At 36.0% G+C, this 19,498-nt stretch overlaps 1 protein-coding gene across 11 annotated transcripts; it reads right to left on the bottom strand.

Annotated features, from left to right (window-relative positions):
* Positions 1-1,171: 1,171 nt before the first annotated feature.
* LOC124407688 lies at positions 1,172-19,294 on the bottom strand. 11 transcript variants are annotated; one of them, XR_006929339.1, is made up of 22 exons: positions 19,040-19,291; positions 18,153-18,207; positions 15,700-18,066; positions 14,797-15,520; positions 14,410-14,638; positions 13,851-14,294; positions 13,549-13,634; positions 13,218-13,434; positions 12,126-12,244; positions 11,715-11,871; positions 10,965-11,103; positions 10,604-10,871; positions 10,295-10,464; positions 9,575-10,159; positions 8,238-8,684; positions 7,903-7,935; positions 5,571-5,813; positions 4,329-4,722; positions 4,182-4,255; positions 3,661-3,705; positions 2,657-2,743; positions 1,334-1,377 (listed from the first exon to the last, which is right to left on the bottom strand). XR_006929339.1 is itself a non-coding variant. In XM_046884094.1 (21 exons), exons 2-21 carry the CDS (start codon positions 18,156-18,158, stop codon positions 1,297-1,299), a joined length of 6,870 nt encoding a protein of 2,289 aa, XP_046740050.1. In that variant the 5' UTR covers positions 18,159-18,207; positions 19,040-19,291; the 3' UTR covers positions 1,172-1,296. The 11 variants fall into 11 exon arrangements, 9 of the variants coding, with proteins under 9 accessions (XP_046740050.1, XP_046740054.1, XP_046740053.1 ...); XR_006929338.1 differs by having other exon boundaries at positions 3,661-3,708; XM_046884094.1 differs by lacking the exon at positions 3,661-3,705 and having other exon boundaries at positions 1,172-1,377.
* Between the last annotated feature and the right edge of the window lie 204 nt (positions 19,295-19,498).

Here is a 19,498-nt window from a genome sequence, read left to right on the forward strand (position 1 = left end):
CATTAATGCACGCTGCTCATTTTTACAAATAATGTGATAAGGAAATGTACAGCTTTTAAAAAAAACACTGTGAACCAACTTGATACGACTGTACGTTACATAACTGCACGAGAGCACCACTGTAACAGCAAGAACAGTTCTTAGGTTTATTATTATCTATTCTTTCAATTAACAGAATTATTATTAGTCTACAGTAAGATTAATAATTTTTTACTCACATTTTCTCTGAAAAAATTGTGCTACCAATTTAGTATCGAAATATTCGTACAGCTTGTGAAGCATATTCATAAGCTTGCGACAAGCAGGCTCATTCAATATTGCCGTAAAAACAAAGGCTTCTGTCAACAAACTAATTGTGACAGTGGCTCGAAGCTTCTAAACAACGGTTTCAGTATTGATGTCGAAAATGTTTCTGGCGAAATTTAACAAATGAACCATTTGTATAAGCATACGACAAGATTAACATAACAAATTTTGATAAACTCTTCAATATCATTATTTAGATATTTATCAATGTAAATGGAAATTAGTTTGAAACTACCATTCAATAAAGGACAATGATTTCAATTCCAGATAGGCAGAGATACCTAGATGAAGGGAATTATTGTTAAAAATTCATCCGCCAATTTCTGTCTGAAACTATATAAGTTTATTAGTGTTTCTTTTATTTTCAGTATAGATTTTCCCCCTTGTCCAGTAATAATATTGTTCAAGACTGTGTTATAAACTTACAAATACAATTTTGCAGTTCAGAATTTATGTACAAAAAGGCACCAAAAAGATTCTTATTTCACTCCTCAGTGCTTTGATTAATGGAATCAAATTTCATCTAAATAAAAAAACCGATACCATTTAAACACACTTAATTGAATCCTTTACTCAAGAGTAGTCTAAAACTTGAAACCTAAATAAACTAATTACACATTTGTAGCTGATAAAATAATAATTAGAAACGAAAGCAAATTTTTTAATTGAGCCATTTGCATCATATTCAGAGCAATCCATATTATAGAGCTTTCCTTTAAAAATTCATAACATTTTCCTACTTACAATTAGTAACTATGGAACTGAAAGCCCAACTGGTGGCCTAAAATCTATAGCCATTTCTCTGATCTTTTTACGTCAAGAACAACACTATATTTCCGCAAGAAAAGATGTAACTGGTTTGTTCCTTTTTCCAGCTAGTCATAGTATAACCACTTAATCATAAACATGCTATACTCAACGCCCTGTTATTCAGTTCATCATGTGAATGTATAAAAACGTAATCCAAGCTACGCGACACGACTTGCAAACTTATCGTGGTGGATATCTATTTCTTGGTGCCTTTTTCAGCGTGGAATCCTTCACATCTGTTGGATTGAACATCATTGGTCCCTGTAAGCGCAAAAAACTACATCAAGTAAAAAAGCACATAAAGCAATGCGTTGTAGTTTCTACATATTATTTAGCCATGTAAACTAAAATAAGCTTCAAGATTTGCAATATGTAACGCATCTGATAATCAGTACAAAAAAATAAAAATAAGGACACATGAAGTTTAAGAATAAGTTTTTGATTTTAGTATATTCATCTATAATTAAGTCTGGACACATCAAAATGCAAAACTTTTTATTCACGCGACTTTCAGAAACTTTTTCTCGAGCTTCACTTGGCTATCATGAAAGTAAAAGCGTTTGCGTTATTTCGATACAACAGTTTCTGTATGGTAACTTCTGTAACTGTATACACAAAGATATCACTATCTTAATAATTAGTTAAACCAGCATAATCATACTGCTCAACTCTCTTCCGTTTCACCTTGAACGTCTAAATACTACATGCTGTAGGCAGTGCTTATCAACTTGTGCGTAGTATATAAACGATAGATATATCAAGATAGTAATTCAACTACATAGTTGCAATATATTATTTAATTACTGAAATAGTAGTACTAGTAAAACTAGTGTGGCCATCATACTGCAGATTGTTAATGTAAAATATTCAACTTCTGCAGAATTCAATTCTCCAGCAGCATTTCACCAACATATTGTAATAGAATTCTAGTAACCAACACCATGAATATTTATAAACTATAAACTGGTAACATTACTGATAATTTTAATATTAGGCTCTTTCTTCTACATAATATGCAAAGCATTTTTGTCAGCACAAATATTTTCTCATTATCATAGAGTATGAAATTGACGATCAAGATACGGATGAGGACAAATGAGATGATTTGAGATAAGTTATGATTTCATAAATGAACCTTTGAGCTGCGAACAGGATTTAATTTTTTGCACAGCAGTATGTATAAGCTAGGTATTGTAACCATGCATGCAACAAAGTATTAATGTGAAACTTGTAAGCTTGATGTTTAGAAGGGATAACTCTCAAAAATTTCAACATAACTTTCGTTCAAATATTTGTTGAACATTAATAGGAAAAAAGAAGAAAAGTTGAAAAAGCATTTGCAAAAAAATACTGTCTGCTATCTACTGTGATTTTATCTTACACATATCAAACTTCTTTTATACTCCTACTGTATAGTGAAATTCCGAAGAATAACCTGAAGATTATGAAGATTAAAAACATTATAAAGATTCATAACGCCTCTGTAATAGCTAATGTCAAGCACATTAAAATAATTAATGCCAGAGGTCAGAATTATTACCTTTTCTTGTTGAAGGAGACGCGGATCCCTCATAGTGTAGCTCTGTACCTCTCGTGAAAGCGAGCTTGCCGAGCTCCACCGAGAGAGCTGAATTGCACATACAACACAATAACGTTGTCTCAAGAACTGATATTGCCTCTAAGCCATTCTAATTCGTACTCTACTTTATTACAGTGCATTGAGCGTTCAGCAAGCAGAAACATGTTGAATAGTTTATTGCAAGAAATTTTTTTTAAATCCAAAGTCACTGTTTCTTATCTATTTTGGTGAACTTGGCTTAGTTCCCCATTTCCATGTCAATTTCGATATCAATGCCGTGTAATACATAAACAGATATTATGAAGAGCAAAAACTAACATGACAGTTAGTCTATAAGATTTGAAAGAAATAGTAATGTGTTTTACACACTACTGGAACATCATGCATATTTAGTACACACACCAAACAAAGTGAAACCTGTTTCGAAACTCTGATACCATAAAAACCATGACACTAGCGGATGTGAAAAGTACTCTAGCTTAAATATAATAATTTCAAAATTACAATAGCAGCCAGTGAATTTTTTTCAAGCTCAAAACTCAGCCATTCCTGCACAGCAGAAGATTGCGTTTTATGATACGCAGCACATGCTATTTAATTATTGCATCATGTGTTTACATTTACATGCTATAAATCATAATTCGATGCGATAATGTAAACATATAAACATGTATTTCACCCAAGATTCGAAATAACTGAAGCAGGAGAAATATTTTCCGAATTCAGGTGCAAGATTGAATTATATTACCCAAATTTCTATAATTAAATTCAACTTACACCACATGATTGACGGTTGTGTAATCGATTATAGCAGAATAATAAAATGCATTCTGTAGCAGTGGAATTGAGATCAGCATATGAATAAAAAGTTTTAAAAGTACAATTGCAACAACAGAAGCAAGCGATATAATATGTATGTTTAAAGTGGAAATTAAAAAAATCGCAAATTGATAAAGTCTCCTTACTATTTGTAACAATTGTTAGTTGGCTATGCCATTCTTCTCCCCAGACTGCTTGCAAAGAGAAACATAAAATATGTATTACATATAGAGCATGAAGTGTGTACGGAACATGTCAATACCACATATTCTGATTGCTGTCAATAGCGGACAAATAGTACAATATTTGATTGAAATTAGACAATCATAAGTATGTCTCTGTATAGCTTAACTTTACTGCTTTGTAAGATACCCAATTGATTGAGATTCATTGCACAGAAGAGTCGTTTCTGAAATTAGGTACGCTCTACTGCAGACTATAATACAATTTTTTTTTTTTTAACATTACAGTTCCAAATACATGCCCAACAATGAAACAGAACAAGAGAAAATAAACAAAAAAGTTTTATACTGTGTACAGCATATAAATGTAGTGAAAACATGCGTGAAACTGTATTGTTGCTTATAAATTCAGTATATTGAATGCGATTGTGCATGTCAAATATAATTAACAACAAAAATTAAATAATATTCTTCATATGACTTACCCCCTGCTGCGCAGTGTCACCATTGGCTACTGAAGCAGATGTCAAAAAGTCGACAGGAGCACCTGGATCATTAACTGAAAAACGTTAAACCATATTGGTTTTTGATGTAACAGATCCGTAATCCGTTGAAAGAAAAAAATGCACTACCTGGTGCAGGGATGAAAAATTGAGGCGATGACGCAGCAACAGGTACCGGTGCAGCAGCTATAGGAGGTGTCACCGATGGTGCAATGCCGCCAGTCTTAGATCCTCCAGGGTTCATTATATCAATGTAATTTGTCCGTGCACTTCGGCCCCTCGGCATTTTGAACATGTTGTTTCCAGAAGGTGGTTTATGAACATTGCTATTAGAACTGTCGTCCAGTTGACCTACTGTATTGTCACCAGACAACTGCATCGTCATTGGCGGAAGAACTGATTCTGTTTGTGGTGGTCTAAAACCCATTTCCGAAGCTTTTGGTGGAGGCGCCAAAGCACCAGAACTTTCCTCACCATCCGCATCTTTGTTTGTCCACTTTTTGCTAACAGCATCCCACACAATCTAAAACACACAAGGAAAAAAAGCATTTACCTTTTCTTTCCTCGGGTATTTTGAAGTAATGCGAATTAACAAGTATCAATGTCAGATTTATATAATACAACCCTCTCTTAAAATTTTCACAGTGATTATTGAGATTATAAAAATGACAATATTTTTTTAAGAATTTCAATCACAGAGATTATTAACCAGCTCTGTGCTTGAAGTACATGCATATGTATAAAATATCAACAAAAAATAATACTAAATTACACTACTTGGGGCATTTTATAACAAGGTTTACAAAAAGGTTGAGCAAAATATTTTTCGTGCATTTGAAACTTTAATCCCGCGATTCAAGATCTGAAGACTGTATAGCTGTTATTTTAATTGATACTTTTTAGAATAATACCAGAATCTCAAAGACAAAATCTACGGTAAAGAAAGAACACAAGAGGTTTCTGTATATTTCATTTTCACTATGTGTGAAAGAGGATTGTCTAAACAGTATTATAGTAACAAGAAGATATTTAATAATGATTTATTATAGAAAACTGCCCAATCGAATATTCAGTTCTAGTTCAACAGAACATCAGCTAGCAAGAACTTATGTGGTCGATTTTGATGCATAAGGTACACTTATACTTTTTACAAGATAAAAACTGTTAGCCATTACTTTTCAACAATTAAACCCACACTATACTGGCCTTTGAGTGTCCCACTTTCCAACTAAGGCTGTGCAATTACCACAAGTATCTTCGCGAGCCCTTCGCAACATAAGATGAAATATAAAATTGTTTCTCAAACTTCGTCACCATAATTGTGCAATTTGTATTTAGAAAAATATATATATTCAATCATCGTGTTCTTACTGCTGGGTTGTTATCGTCAGGTAAAATCATCTGATTTTTCGGTTTTGGAGCGAGTTTACTGAAAAATCCTCCAAACCATGAACCCCCACTGCTGGAATTTTTCTTCTCCGTTGGTTTTCCAGGTGCTTTCTTTTTTTCTCCATCTGGTTTTGAGGCTTGACCTGGCGTATCCAAAGCGTCAAGTTCTGCTAACGGGTCATATTGCTTATTTGTGGATGGTCCCATACTTATCACTGGATGAGGCTGGAACAAGATGTGTACATCATTATCGTAACCATGTTCTAGCAAAGTGAATCATTGCTTACTGCAATAGAATCCAATAAAGTTTTACTGTTAAAGGACTACATTAGTATTGTATCATATATTTATTACTGTCCTGCACTTATCACAGTGAACAACGAACATCTTTGCGGACATTCAATAGAAATGCATTTATTTTTCTCAACAACTATAAAGAAATAAAATTTACACGAATATATAACTGTATATGTGCACGTGTATATACATTTACACAAAACTAAAATGTGCACAAAAAGTAACAGCGCGGATAACATTTAGAATTCTGTTTCCTACACTGTTATGCTTGGTCAAATAAGCACAACCACAGTTTTAGCGTAGCGTGACCAATAAAATTAATTAATTTGTTAAAAAAAAATCTAAGCTTCAGGCAGTGATTTTGCCACGTTTTTTCATTAAAGCAATATTGACCAATTATCGATTAATTGCTGAAAATAGTCCAGAAGAAAAATACTCTTCATTAGTAACACATTCAAATTTTTATCAAACACTCATAACATTTAGTAAAAAAATTTAATCAAAATAACATTAGAGATCATTTTTCCCCTTTTCTTGGAACTGAACATTTTCAAAACTTACAACTTTAGTACAACAGAATAGTTTTATTTCACATTACTCACTATGTAACATTCATACACATTATATAAGCATATATTTATATGCCTATATTATAATATATTTACATATTTAACGCAGATAGGTAAATGTATAAAGTTTATCCTTGGGTCAATACCGATAGTAGTAATAATAAATCTGACAATGGTATTATAGTATTAATATTTATATGTAACAAAACTTTATAAATAGATATTGCACAAGTAATACAAAGTAAATCAAGATTTGGACTTTACTCTAAATTATTCTGCTGTACATTATTAAAAGATTTTCACATTACAGACTCTTACTTTGATTCCAATTGATTCAAATACACTTATAACATGCTCATCGGGGAAGTTTAAATGTATTGTCCTGTTACTCTTAAAACATCAATCTGTGATCATGTATTAAAACTATTGGTTTTACCGCTATGATAAATGCGTGAAAACACACGTCGAAGATGAAATCGAAAATGCATTTTTTTGAAGATCTAGTAACATGTATTTTAAATAATATCATTTGTCGGAGCATCAATATCAAAAGTTTTCGAGATGTGCTTGCCATCCTGAACGTACTGCCTTATTAGCCTTGCACGTTCGATAGCATTTCTATGCAAAGGCATATCTATAGGATATGTTCCGCCAAAGATAAGCGGTTTATAGTATGAGGGTTCTCCATTAAATTGAGCGGTAGATTCAGTAGACCATGCATCAACGGTGTCACAAATAATATCTTTACTCCTAATATGAGGTGCCACTCTGACTACTTTTTTTTCTTCAAAGTTGCAATATTGTTTCAAACTCTGGCTATTACGCCTAGGGTTATTAATCAAATGTGGGCTTCTATTTGTCAAGCGATACCGGCTAACCAGTTCAAAGTTACGATCATTAATCTGAACATCTAAATCACTGAGGGGGGCTGCTTTTGTATTTTCAAATTCTTTGTTTGCATCTACAGATTGAGTTTTGGTGAGTTTCGATTTTTCTTGCAAATCAAAATTATCAGACTGTAGCTTATCATCAGATTCAGCATCCAAGTTGTGGTCAACTACTGGCTGATTGATTGATTTCGGTTTACATTTCAAAAATACAGCAGGTTTGCAACTAGGTGGTTTCGATAATATTGAACTAATTTTAGTGGCTCTTGTGCATTTGGAGTTAATTTTATCGCCAGACCTTATTTCTGGATACGACAATGATAATTTTGGGTACTTTGAAGATTTCAAAGACTTATGTGGTTTACAACTTGCGCCAAAAGGAGTAACATATGAAAGCAGCGGAACACTATCTTGAGCAACACAAGTTTCCGCAACACTCGTACTGACATTTATGTCTGGTTTGTTTAGTGGTTTACGTTGACGCAGGCAATTATCTGTCGGGGCACCTGACAGTTGATTGAAGCTGAGAGTACTATGCGAAGTGCTTGTGAGATTACTTACATCAGGCGTAGGTGGCTTCTCCTCCTTCTCTGACTGTCCATGAGTAAGTGTCAAGAAAGAGATGATGTGGTTAATTCAATTTCTAAACTCCTTTTGAGATGCTATGTGAAATTTTAATCCTATTCTAGTTTAAGTTTTAACCATATTCACCAATTTCAACGATTTTAATAAATCAAGATTATGAAAAAACATTACTTATTATTCAACATTCGATACGAATCGAATGATAGAAACAATAACCAAGGTTTCCTTTCCGTCAAATGTTAAAATGTTAAAGAGCTAAATAGTAATGCATCAATAACATGATGCATTTTAATTAGCTCTCAATTCCTTACCTCATAGTTCCATTCTTGTTGTACATTATCCGTATTATCTGGTTGTTCATTCTGATTCTGATATTGCAGCTGTTCGGAATGTTGCTGCCACTCAGTAGAATAATCTGGAGCATTGTACTCAGGTTGAGTGTAACTTTGCTGTCTCCAATAATCTATTTGCGATTGCGGCTGCTGGTGCTGAGCTAAGTCAATTGAATTTTCGATGTATTGCGAAGGTTGACCGCTTTGTGTATACGGATCTTGAACGGCGTTAGGCAAGGACATTGGCTGCCAATCATTTTTCACGTCGGATGTAGTGGGTTCCACAAGAGAAGTTGGACCGTCTGAATATTCAGGCTGAGCTACAACCCATTGCTGTTGTGTTTGCTGGCTTTCATACTGTTCCCGGTGTTGCTTAGTGCTGTCACTTTGGGCATCATACATTCCATCTTGAATTATCTCACCAGTCTGTAATAGTTTAGTGCAAAAAATATAGACCAATGAAACTGCTGACCGTAGAACTTAATTAACTTACATTTAAACCATTTCAATGTGAATAATTTGTTATATTTAATGTTTGGTAGACTGTTTAAAATGACACTAATTTAAAACTTATTACTATCATAAATATTCAAATATATGAAGTAGAAGTTCACTCCGTTGATAAAAACGAAATATGTTAAAATCATGATCATAGCTAGTATATAAGGTGTACCATTTACAACAACGGTGATTGCACCAAAATATAGATAATTTATAGATAAAATATAGATATATATATATGGTATATATATATAGAATATAGCACTGCAATATGTGCGCGCCTAATTTCGAAAATCGAAAGATCGAACTTCAATTTTTTTCAATCATCAGTCTGAAGTTGGAACAAACAAATTGTTAATTGGATGTTTCGTGAGTGCAATAATGGAGAAAATGAATGTTCGGAGTGCAAATAGAGTGGAGTGTAATGGTTTACAGACAAATCAAGTGAACAAAAACATTCGTCATAGTTATAATGGGAACTTTAAAGTAATAGTTGTGCGGGAAGCCGAAAACACCAACAATTGCCGAGCTGCGTGAAAATACGGTATATAAGAAAAAAATGTACACGATTGGCGTAAAATGAAGCAAAAGCTAAAAAGTATTCTGAAATTCGACTTGTATTCGAATCCAAAAAGAAACTCCTGAATCAAAAGTCAAAAATTGGAGGTTGACTTATATTCGGGCCAACACGGTAATTATTAAAAAAATTTAGTTTACGATAATTTGTTAGATTGTCACAGTAGCAATGATTTGCATTATATTAATTTCTTATAAATCGAATAGTCAGTATGGTAGATTAAATGTACTCCACTCACCTTGTACTTATTGAGGATTTCTACCAGACTGTTCAACCATCCAAGATTAGCAACATCTTCGATTGAATCCTTACATACTGGATCACTGTACTTAATTCTGTCACCCAAGTTGTGAATTTTTTCAACAAAGGAAATCGGGTACTTCGATGGCTCACGAGTGATATTTACAGCAATTTGTTCGATATATAACAATGCCTTTTCAGTGAGCCCATAATCCACCAATTTCACAGCCAGGCCATATTTAAAAGTCTGCAGATCGATTAGCGTAAAGCCAGGTTCGCTAAGATTGCGAGCGTACTCGTAAATCTCAGTAAGCATGATAGCTTCGTTTGTTACGAAAACGTTGTATGGTTTGTGAGGGTTCGATCCGAGCAGAACAAGCTTACTATTCGGCATTCCATAAGGTCCAAAATCAACTTGAGCTAACACGTAGCAGAAGTGGGCTGCGTGTACATGATTTCGTGCAAATAAAGTATCGCCCAAGGTTGTAATCGATTTTCGATTAATTTCAGGGTTAGGGGATGTGTTAGATATTATCATCGCAAGATGAGGTCGCCAGTCACCCCATTTTGGCTCTGCTATACACTGAAATAAAGAACAACATTATGTAACACAACGTAGGCGTCAATAACATCTGACATCCAAAATTATTCACACTACATGTTGATACTCACTCTCCTGCCCGGCTTCTTGGAATAATGAAAAAATTACATAACTTACGGTAACACTAGCAGGTACTCGGCCAGATTGAAGTTGATACAAAGTCTGTAGCGGATCGTTTGCCGTCAAGCCATTAGCAAATCGAGTCATAACGGATGCATGCGTTCGTTTATCCAGCTTACTTGCTAAGAACAAGGCATGTCCCCAGAGTCCCTTATCCATTGCATATTCTGAGAAAACGACAGATCATATAACTTTACTGTGTTATCAGGCAAATTTGAATAAAAGCTCACAATTAAAAGCTACAAAGTGAATATTGTGATATACATAATTAAAAGTCTTATAGTCCGAATCAACATGTAAATTTACCCAATGCCTCTTGGCCACAACCATATAAAAGCAATTCCCTAAAGTGATCAGTGATCTGATCAGTAGAAAGCATTTTATTTAGGTTTCCAGTATCATCTGTGTCCAAGGGTGTAACGGTGTCTCTGTTAAGCTCGTCACCGCTTGTACCACCAGACTTTTGAGAAATGACAGATTCTCTTCTGAGCTGTACTTCTTGAAGCTTTCCAGTGTATGGGTAGGACTTCTGATTCGAGAGCAATAATTCTGCTATGTCAACTCCGACGACATTCTAGACATTAAATAGATCAAGTTTAGTCTTGATTTCTGTTATCGATACCCAAATAATAGAAAATATTCCAGCAAATGTTTTAAGCGTCAGTACCCCATTCTGTCGAATCAGCATCACCATAAGTTTATACAACAATATATAAGACGCAGGATCATCCACATCTTCACTGCATTCTGCTTTTTTAATCTTGGCTTCACAGTATTCAATGATAGTCTTCTTGTGAGTCACACCCCTGTGTTAAATTCAAACAAACACTCGATTAAACTCGTGTTATGAACATAGAAATACAACACATGCTCATACGTTTAGTCCTCTAGTGCTCTAGTTCATAATTTTTTTACAAACATCTTGGATGGAATACAGTAGAAGATTAAATACTAAGCTGAATTTGAAAATAAGAATCCTTGTACTTAGCATATAAATAACTTTAATAATATTAATCATTTGAAAAATTGGCAAGATATGAATAGCATATTTGGATTGCCAGATACTATAAAATGAAATTGAGCAACAAAATTTATAAAATCTGAAGTTACTTGCGAAAAAGTTATATCATTTCTGGCATTCACAACAGACTACATCTTGTAATAGATGTTAGATTTTCGAGATTAGATTACCAGCTGTTGGGAAGTTACAAACTTCTTAAATAAAATTTTATCCATAAAAGTATTTCATGTCACTTTGTCTCTAATCAATACAAGTTTTTTTTTAACTTATGTGTGATGAATAGAAAACACTATTCGAACGAATCCACGTTCTAATATTGCAGCATATAATCATGCGACACGTACTCTCTCATTTAAAAACTATGTACGCATGCCTAGATTAGAGAATAGTAATTACACTTGCTTAATCAGAGGGCCAGGATATGCCACTAGTTCTCGTACAACAGGATCGTGTGCAAGTAGGCTTGACACACGAAGGACATCCACTCTAGCGAGTTCTCCATCAGCTGGATAGCTTGCATGCACGTGAACCAACGAGCCAGTAGAGAAACTAGCTAAAAAATTGACAAGACAATTACAATAGCTTGGCCCAAAACAGTTCCCAAAATATACGGTTCAAACGTTTCTAATGAAGCGACCGCATAAAAATAAAAAAATAAAATAAATAAATCGTATGAAATCTTAAGAAGTGGAATCTTTATATAGAAATTAAATGATATCAGGATTTTATCTGTCTTATACGCTCATCAGTTTTTACTTAGTATAATCGACATAGGTACATTTACCAGTTATATAAAAATTGGCTTACCTTGAACATGAGATGTGGAAAACTTGGTTGGGGTTAGTCTTGCTGATCCAATTGTCGTGTCTTCTAATAAGGAAATATCACCTATCGTACGTTTGTCTCCAGTTGTCCTGTCACATAAACTATGTTAAGAATGTTTCCACGATATGAAAAAGTTGCAACATATTTGTAGGTGAAAATTGAAAATAAAATATCATTATTAGAGACAATTGAATGTATTCTAACTAATAAGCAATTCAACTTCAATTTCAACAAATCAATGTAGAAACACAAATTCGGCCTGAAAAGTTCAATACTGAGATATTTAAGTCTATTTTATGATAATTGATTTTTTATAGTACCAAAACTTCATACCGGGGACTTTTAGATATCTAGTTTAAGAATGTTTACTAACGAGTAATCAAATTATTGCATTTACTTAAGCCTCTTTTTCAATAGAGTCTGGATGAATGTACAAATTTTAGCACCAACTTTGTGTAATGAGTAGGTATATACATACGAAAGTGTTGATACTGTTTAATTAACGTCTAGGGGACAGGCAGGAATTCTTATCGTACAATCTTACGACGATAGTTCACCATTACTTCAAAATATATAATCATGTGAAAAGCATGATCTGTGAGACGTTGATTTAGACAGCTAGCACTATGCCTGAAAGCAACTAGCACCATACAATGAGCATACGTAAGAATTGAAACTTGAACTGAGTGCACTGGCTACTCAGTCTCACCTATTCAAACTGTGACATGTGGTGCTGTGGCGCCATAAGGGACTCCTTGAACACGCAGGGGACCCAAAGTACGAGACGTATAATGCCTTATTCGGTGAGTGGAAGCAGATACTTGGATTTGCAAACAATCTGATATGTAATAGATAGGCGATAAAAAGTTTGTCACAAAGTGCATAGCTGCACCCTTTTAGATTAATTGATAAAACCAAATATACTTCTCCAAAGATGAAAAATTAACACGTATTTTAAGTATACTATACATGTTTTCAGGGTAAAATCTTGCTGCATCAAAATCGCTGGCAATCAAAAAAAATGGGAATGATGATATAAATTCACTTTTATGTATTGAACTTAGTTGCGCTCACCTTTCATCGCATGAGCTACGTCCTGAGTGAACACTGGCTCTATCCTCAGGGTAGTTGACATTTCCTCTAACAGCCTGTGCTTGTTGATGTTGGGAGGCATAATATTTCTGATACCATTCCATGTAAGCAGCAGGATTAGTTCGTCGCATGTTCTCCAAATACGCGTAATAATTGGATCCATAATTTGCACCATAATCCGTATATGCACCACCGTAGGCTAAGCAAACAATACCACTCGTAAATTTTTAGACACTTAAATCCCCCGTACAGTAGTGATTGCTTCAAAAAATGGTAGTGATTGAGTATTGAAGTAATATATCACTTTTCGTACCATTATATCCATAATATGGATCTCTTGACCTTGGGTAATAATCCCGATCTCTGTCGTTGTAAGATGATCTACTGGATGGCCTGGAGCTATAATAGAGGTATGCTTGGTCATTTCTTACAATCTTTCAAGTTATAACGAACTTGAAGCGAATCAAATTTTGAATCTTTGCAGTACAATTTTCAGTAGTGAATTCACGACTTTGTACATACTTTTTCACGCAGGTATTGGTTATTGTGTTTTAAAATTAAAATCATGTTATTCTAAGCTACAAAAAATTAAGTATTCAATTAATATCTTCTCACTTTCTAGCGTACAGATCTTCATAGTAATCTCGTCTATAGGGCTCTCGAGGATCATAATCTTCGTATCTGCGCCCTCGCCTATCAGGCTCTCTTCTTCTGTCTCGGTCAGCATACTCTCTGTCTCGGAAATATCTAGGATCATAATCTCTGTGATCTCTTCCTCTTGCATCTAATTCTTCTCGTACTTTTCTTCTGTCATCATCCCTTCTCCTTCTATCTTCTAGGTCATCCTTGGGTCTAGCTCTGATCTTTTGGTTATCTGTATCATCTTTGTCTCTTCCACGTCTATCTAAATCATCCTTACTGGTATGACGCCGTTCGTCATCTCTATATGGACCTTCGCGTCGATCGAGATCTTCTCGAGAATTATAAGTGCGATCAAAATCACCTCCTCGCCGCGATTCATAGTAGTATTCTTCATCGAAATCGCGATCACGGTCGTAGCTGTAAGGATAGAAAATTTTTAATGACAACTATCAACATAAAAATGAAATTAGTTAATGGATTAAGGTGAATTTACATACTATATCATCAAAGCCTTTGAATTCACTCAACTTACTATCTATTTTTTCTATCGTACTCGTAACCACGTCGTTCTGGACTTCTTTCCCTTCGACGTTCTCTGCTCTCATCCCTACTGTTTCCCGATCCTTCGTCATCCCCTTCTTCATAGGAATCAATTCGGGTTATTTGCCCAGCACTACCTTGGTTCTCACCCAAAGAAGCACCAACAGCTTCTTCCCGTTTGCTCAGAGAGTCGTTCGATTGATCATGTTTCGTACTTGCAGCTGAAAATTTTTACATTACAACTCAAATATTATTACAATCTGTATCTTTCTACCACACCACAAAATCAACATTCATGTATAAACAACCGTCTCGTCTACTACAAACATTTTTAAAATCACATTATAAAAACCAAAGCAAAATTCAATGCTGAACTAACGGATTAGCGCTGCCACTTCCTGGGATCCAGTAACTACTCTTGTATCATCCCTATCGTTAGACACTTGAATTTCTGCACTGGGTGATGCGCCACCAGGAATTTGTCGCAAGCCGCTGTCTGCCTGCTGAATGGGTTCTTCGTTTTCGTTTCCTCTGCCAGGTACTTCCCTTAGATCAGCTGGCTCTGGCACAACCACTGGCTGCGATTGCAGACATTCTTCCCCAGAAGGATCATTACGTCTAGTTTCCGATAAATTTCTGCGATTGTCTGTTACACTATCATTTCTAGGTGGCTGAGGGGGTAATGATCTCTCTCTGCCGGAAGGATCATTTCTACGTTCAGGTAGCTCTGTATCGGTCCGTGGTGGTAATGGAGCACTGCGTTCTTGTCCAGGTGGAACATCTCTACGCTCTGTTCTATCACTGATATTTCTTATTGGTTGAACAGTGTGTTCTTGACCTGACGGGTCATTTCTACGAGGGTCCAAGCTCCGTGGACCGACTTGAATATTTTGCTCCTGCCCAGTAGGATCGTTTCGGCGAGGATCAGAATTACTAGACTGACCAGGAACTTCCCTTAAAAATGGAATATCGTTAGGAACTTCGTCATTCTCATCGTCTTGGCTAGGTGGAGTGGGTTCGTGCTGTTGATGAGAATCTGTTAGTTCGCCAGTTTCCAAAAACGTGTTTCTATCGTTCGATGCAAATTCGTAATTATCGGGAGCCTGCAATTAAAATAAATATTACAGGATGTACAGCCAAATTAAACCAAACTGAGAATGATTAATGGACGAAGGGGGACTGAGGAATTGGGAATTGAGTTAGTCCAGATTCATATACAAATTTCAATACTTCTAATCGACTAAACATTTGTTACAGTTTGATTCGTGCAGAGGAAATTTACCTGTTCGACCTGAAGAGATTGTTGCGTCTGTTGCAGTGAAGGTACTTCTACATTGTTAATATCTTCTTGAAAGTCTCTTGGGGTGCTGGATTCTTTTATTTGATTGACACTCGCCTTTGGTTCATTGTCCAATGTTTCCCTATTCATAGAATCATGCGATCCATAAATATTCCGTTTCTGCAGCACAGGAGTAACAACTTCTAAATTGCCAAACTCAGCAGACTGCTGTATGTTTTCATAATTTTCAATGTTCTGCTCATGCATCCACTTTTGTGATTTACCCTGATGATCATTGCGATACCAACTATTCTCTGATTGCGTTACAGGATTGCGCTGAGCATACCATTGGTCATACCCAGCATTTTGTGGAACAGGTTCGGAAGCCCTGCTATTCTCAGGCTGATGGGTTTGAAGTAATACATGTTCTTGAGGCTCAAACTGAGATGTGGTAAGCGGATTATCCAAACTTTGTTCAGGCTCTGACGCATGAGCTCTTTCACTTGAATCTCGGTAGGGTTCCGGCTGTGCACTGGCTACACTTTCACGTGGTGAATTATCTGATGGATTTTCTGACCCTGATATAGGTTGAGAACTCCAGCCATCTGTAGAGTGACTCGAGGAATGCATATCAGATGGAAGGGTCTGATTTTCCAATTGTCTATTAGGTTTGTTAGAAAGTCTTAAATGACTAAAATCACTAGACAACTCGGCAGTGGGAATAGTATCCCATTCCGCAGTCGTGGACCAATCTACCTCAGTGTTGTTTTGAGCAATAGCACTTGACGCTGCATTAACATCACCGTCTGGCCAATTTGATTCATCCGAAATGTTTTTTTCTATTGCATTAGGTTTCGTTTGTATCGACGAGTCATTTACAAGCGAGGAACTCGTCGGTAGTATACCCACAGATCGCTTTCTTTCGTTAATGTGATTGTTACCACTTAGAATTTGCTCCGCAATGTTAGATGTATGAGTAATTGTGGAGCCTGTCGATGCTGCAAAGTGTGGCGGAGGAGACTGAGCATGTTGCCAATCGTTTATACTTTTGTTACTCTTTGCTGCTTCAAGAGAGTCATGTTGTTGATGAGGTACAGAAATTGAATCCTTCTCCGAAGTTACCAATTCCACAGGTCTTTGTGCAGGGGTCCAATCTTTTGGCGTTACATTTTCATAATGAGGTTGCGGTGGATGCCATTGATTTGAAGGAACATTTTGATCTGCTTGATTGGGTATTGATGGGGTGGATTGCGTGCCTACTAGTTCTTCAGCAGAAACAGGTGGCTGAAACATTGGCTGTTGCCACTGATTCATAACTGTAGTTCCCATATTCTGATGCAGAATAGGCTGTGTTGATTCATTTGAAGTATTGTGTGAATAGTTTGAAGACCACTGATTAGACAAATTACTCTGTTGATGTTGATGACTGTTCCAGTTGGTGTAGTATTCAGATTGTCCTGGTGAAGCATATTCCTTAGGTGGATCAAATGTTTGAGAAGTCTGTTGTCCCTGTTGAGACTGATTAACATTTTCTATCGATTGTTGCTTGTTTGCTACCAGCGATGGTTCTTGCCAGGCCCCACTGACTGGTGCGGCATTATGATTTTGCCAGTTACGAAGTGAAGGATTCAACTGTTGGTCGCTATTATTCCAATTGTAGGCATTTGATTGAGGAGGAAGTGGAGGTGTCTGTATTTTTTTAATGTTATCCTGCTGACCGCTTGAATTATTACCAAGGAGCGGTAAATTTGATGTTTGTTGGCTGCTGGGAGACCATTGTGAATGATCAGCAGAACTTGACTTAGAATTAGGCCTAGGTGGTAAATGATAGTGTTGTTGCTGTTGCGATGGCTGATTATAATCGTAAGGCGCGTATTGATTATAACCATCTTTATTACTTGGTGTAGATTCTCTACTTAGACTCGTCCGTGGAATATCACCACCAGAAGTAGGCTGATGATTAAGTACATTAGGTCTACTATTTCTGTTAACATTTGCATAATACATTCCCTGCTGTGGATTCTGTATACTTTGACTATTATTCGTGCGGCCAGAAGGAAATTGATGATGCTGAGAAAGCTGATGTAGAGACTCTGGCTTTTGATCAATGCTCGAATTCCACGAATCACTATTGCCATTATTACCGTTATCGGTACCCCAGTCCCAGGGATCATGCGATTGCTGTTGTGGCTGCTGCTGTTGCTGAGGTTGAATCAAAGAATTGGGCTGCTGCTGATAAACATTCGCCGGCAAAATTCCTGATCGTCTCTCAGGCGGCATAGAATTCCAAGTACTTTGACTCTGAGGTCCATACCCTGAAACTGCGGCATGATCCACCCTAGCTCTAGCTGGTCTCGCACGATATGGATTCTGAAAAGTAATTTAGAATTGATTTTTTCTGTCATTAAGTTATATTGTAAGATGGTTCAGTACGATGAACCCCATGTGTTACTTACGTTCATAATAGTTCTGCTCCAACACCACACTTATCGTAAGCTTGATATTTAAAACCTGAACAAAAAACAGAAGATATTGAAAATAGGTGTACAAACACCACTGGCAATTATTTGCAGTTTGTGCAACAAATAATTAGACTGGAAACAAGCTGAATGAAAAATAATAAGTGCAGCATCCTCAAATAATTTGAAATAATGAAATTCAAGGAAGCAGAGATGTCAGTTGAAGCCTTCTTCATTGTTCGTTCAAAACCACTTTGTTCTTCATCACTCGATGATATTACAAAAATAATATTCTTATTCATTGTGACTATGAAAAATGAGAAGTTCATCGAGTTCCAATCTTGAACAGTTGTAGTGTAGTGATATTATTTATGATAGTGTTTTATTCAAGAATACGAATGGATGTCAGGATATCCTGTCCACAATTAGCTTATCAATTTATTTAAACTAATCAGACGAAATGTCAAGATCCTAGATAAAGAGGAAAAAAACAACGAGTTGGGACATGTCATGATTCGTTCCAAAAAAAAGCTTCAATTTCATTGACAATACTTTATGCTTTGTAAGTTTAATAAATCCTTCAGTATATCAAGCTGGTTCTTGATAAACTTTCAAGTATATACGGAATCAAAAGAATTCAGTCTCAAAGCCGCAACTTATGAGTGAAGAATGTGTTTCAGTACTAATGTATACGGTCGTATAATTACATAACAAGAAACGCAATGTAAATTTCAATGATTTGGACAGGAAATAGCGAATGCCTGTCGGGAAATTACAGGTAATACGGACCTCGGAAGCCAGAGAATACCTTCCCAGCTGTGATATTGCCAATTCGTTGTGACGATACCAAGCTATCGTATCATTTTCTCAAGTCATTCACTCACCTAGTTAACGTTCTGGCAGCTAGCGTTATCACACATTGTCACAAACACCTGAGTAATAATTGAATCTACGATAAATTTAGCACATTTTCACATCCATAACGTGCTCAGAAAACTGTCGTACAAACACCAGCATTTGACGGTGGAAAATCTGGGTTAAGCACGTCACAAATTTCTTCCGTTCACTGGCGTTGAGGTGGGATACCTCGGTCACAATTGTCAGGGTGTTTAGTCCAATCCTCCTGCAGATAGCGGTAGAAGGTTATGATGGTTCTCAACCCGCTAGCTTTCCTTCTAATTGAATAAAAAATACCTACTTCTGGCATGAATCGGTGACTATCAGGCTTTTTAACACCGGCCTAACGATTGTGAACGCAAAATTTGCCACGCAGACAATTTTATCGTGTTATTAGTCATTGTTTATACGGTATGCAAAAGACTCACCGATGAGTTGACAACCAC

This window comes from Diprion similis, chromosome 6, assembly GCF_021155765.1.
Source record: "Diprion similis isolate iyDipSimi1 chromosome 6, iyDipSimi1.1, whole genome shotgun sequence".
Lineage (NCBI taxonomy): Eukaryota > Metazoa > Arthropoda > Insecta > Hymenoptera > Diprionidae > Diprion > Diprion similis.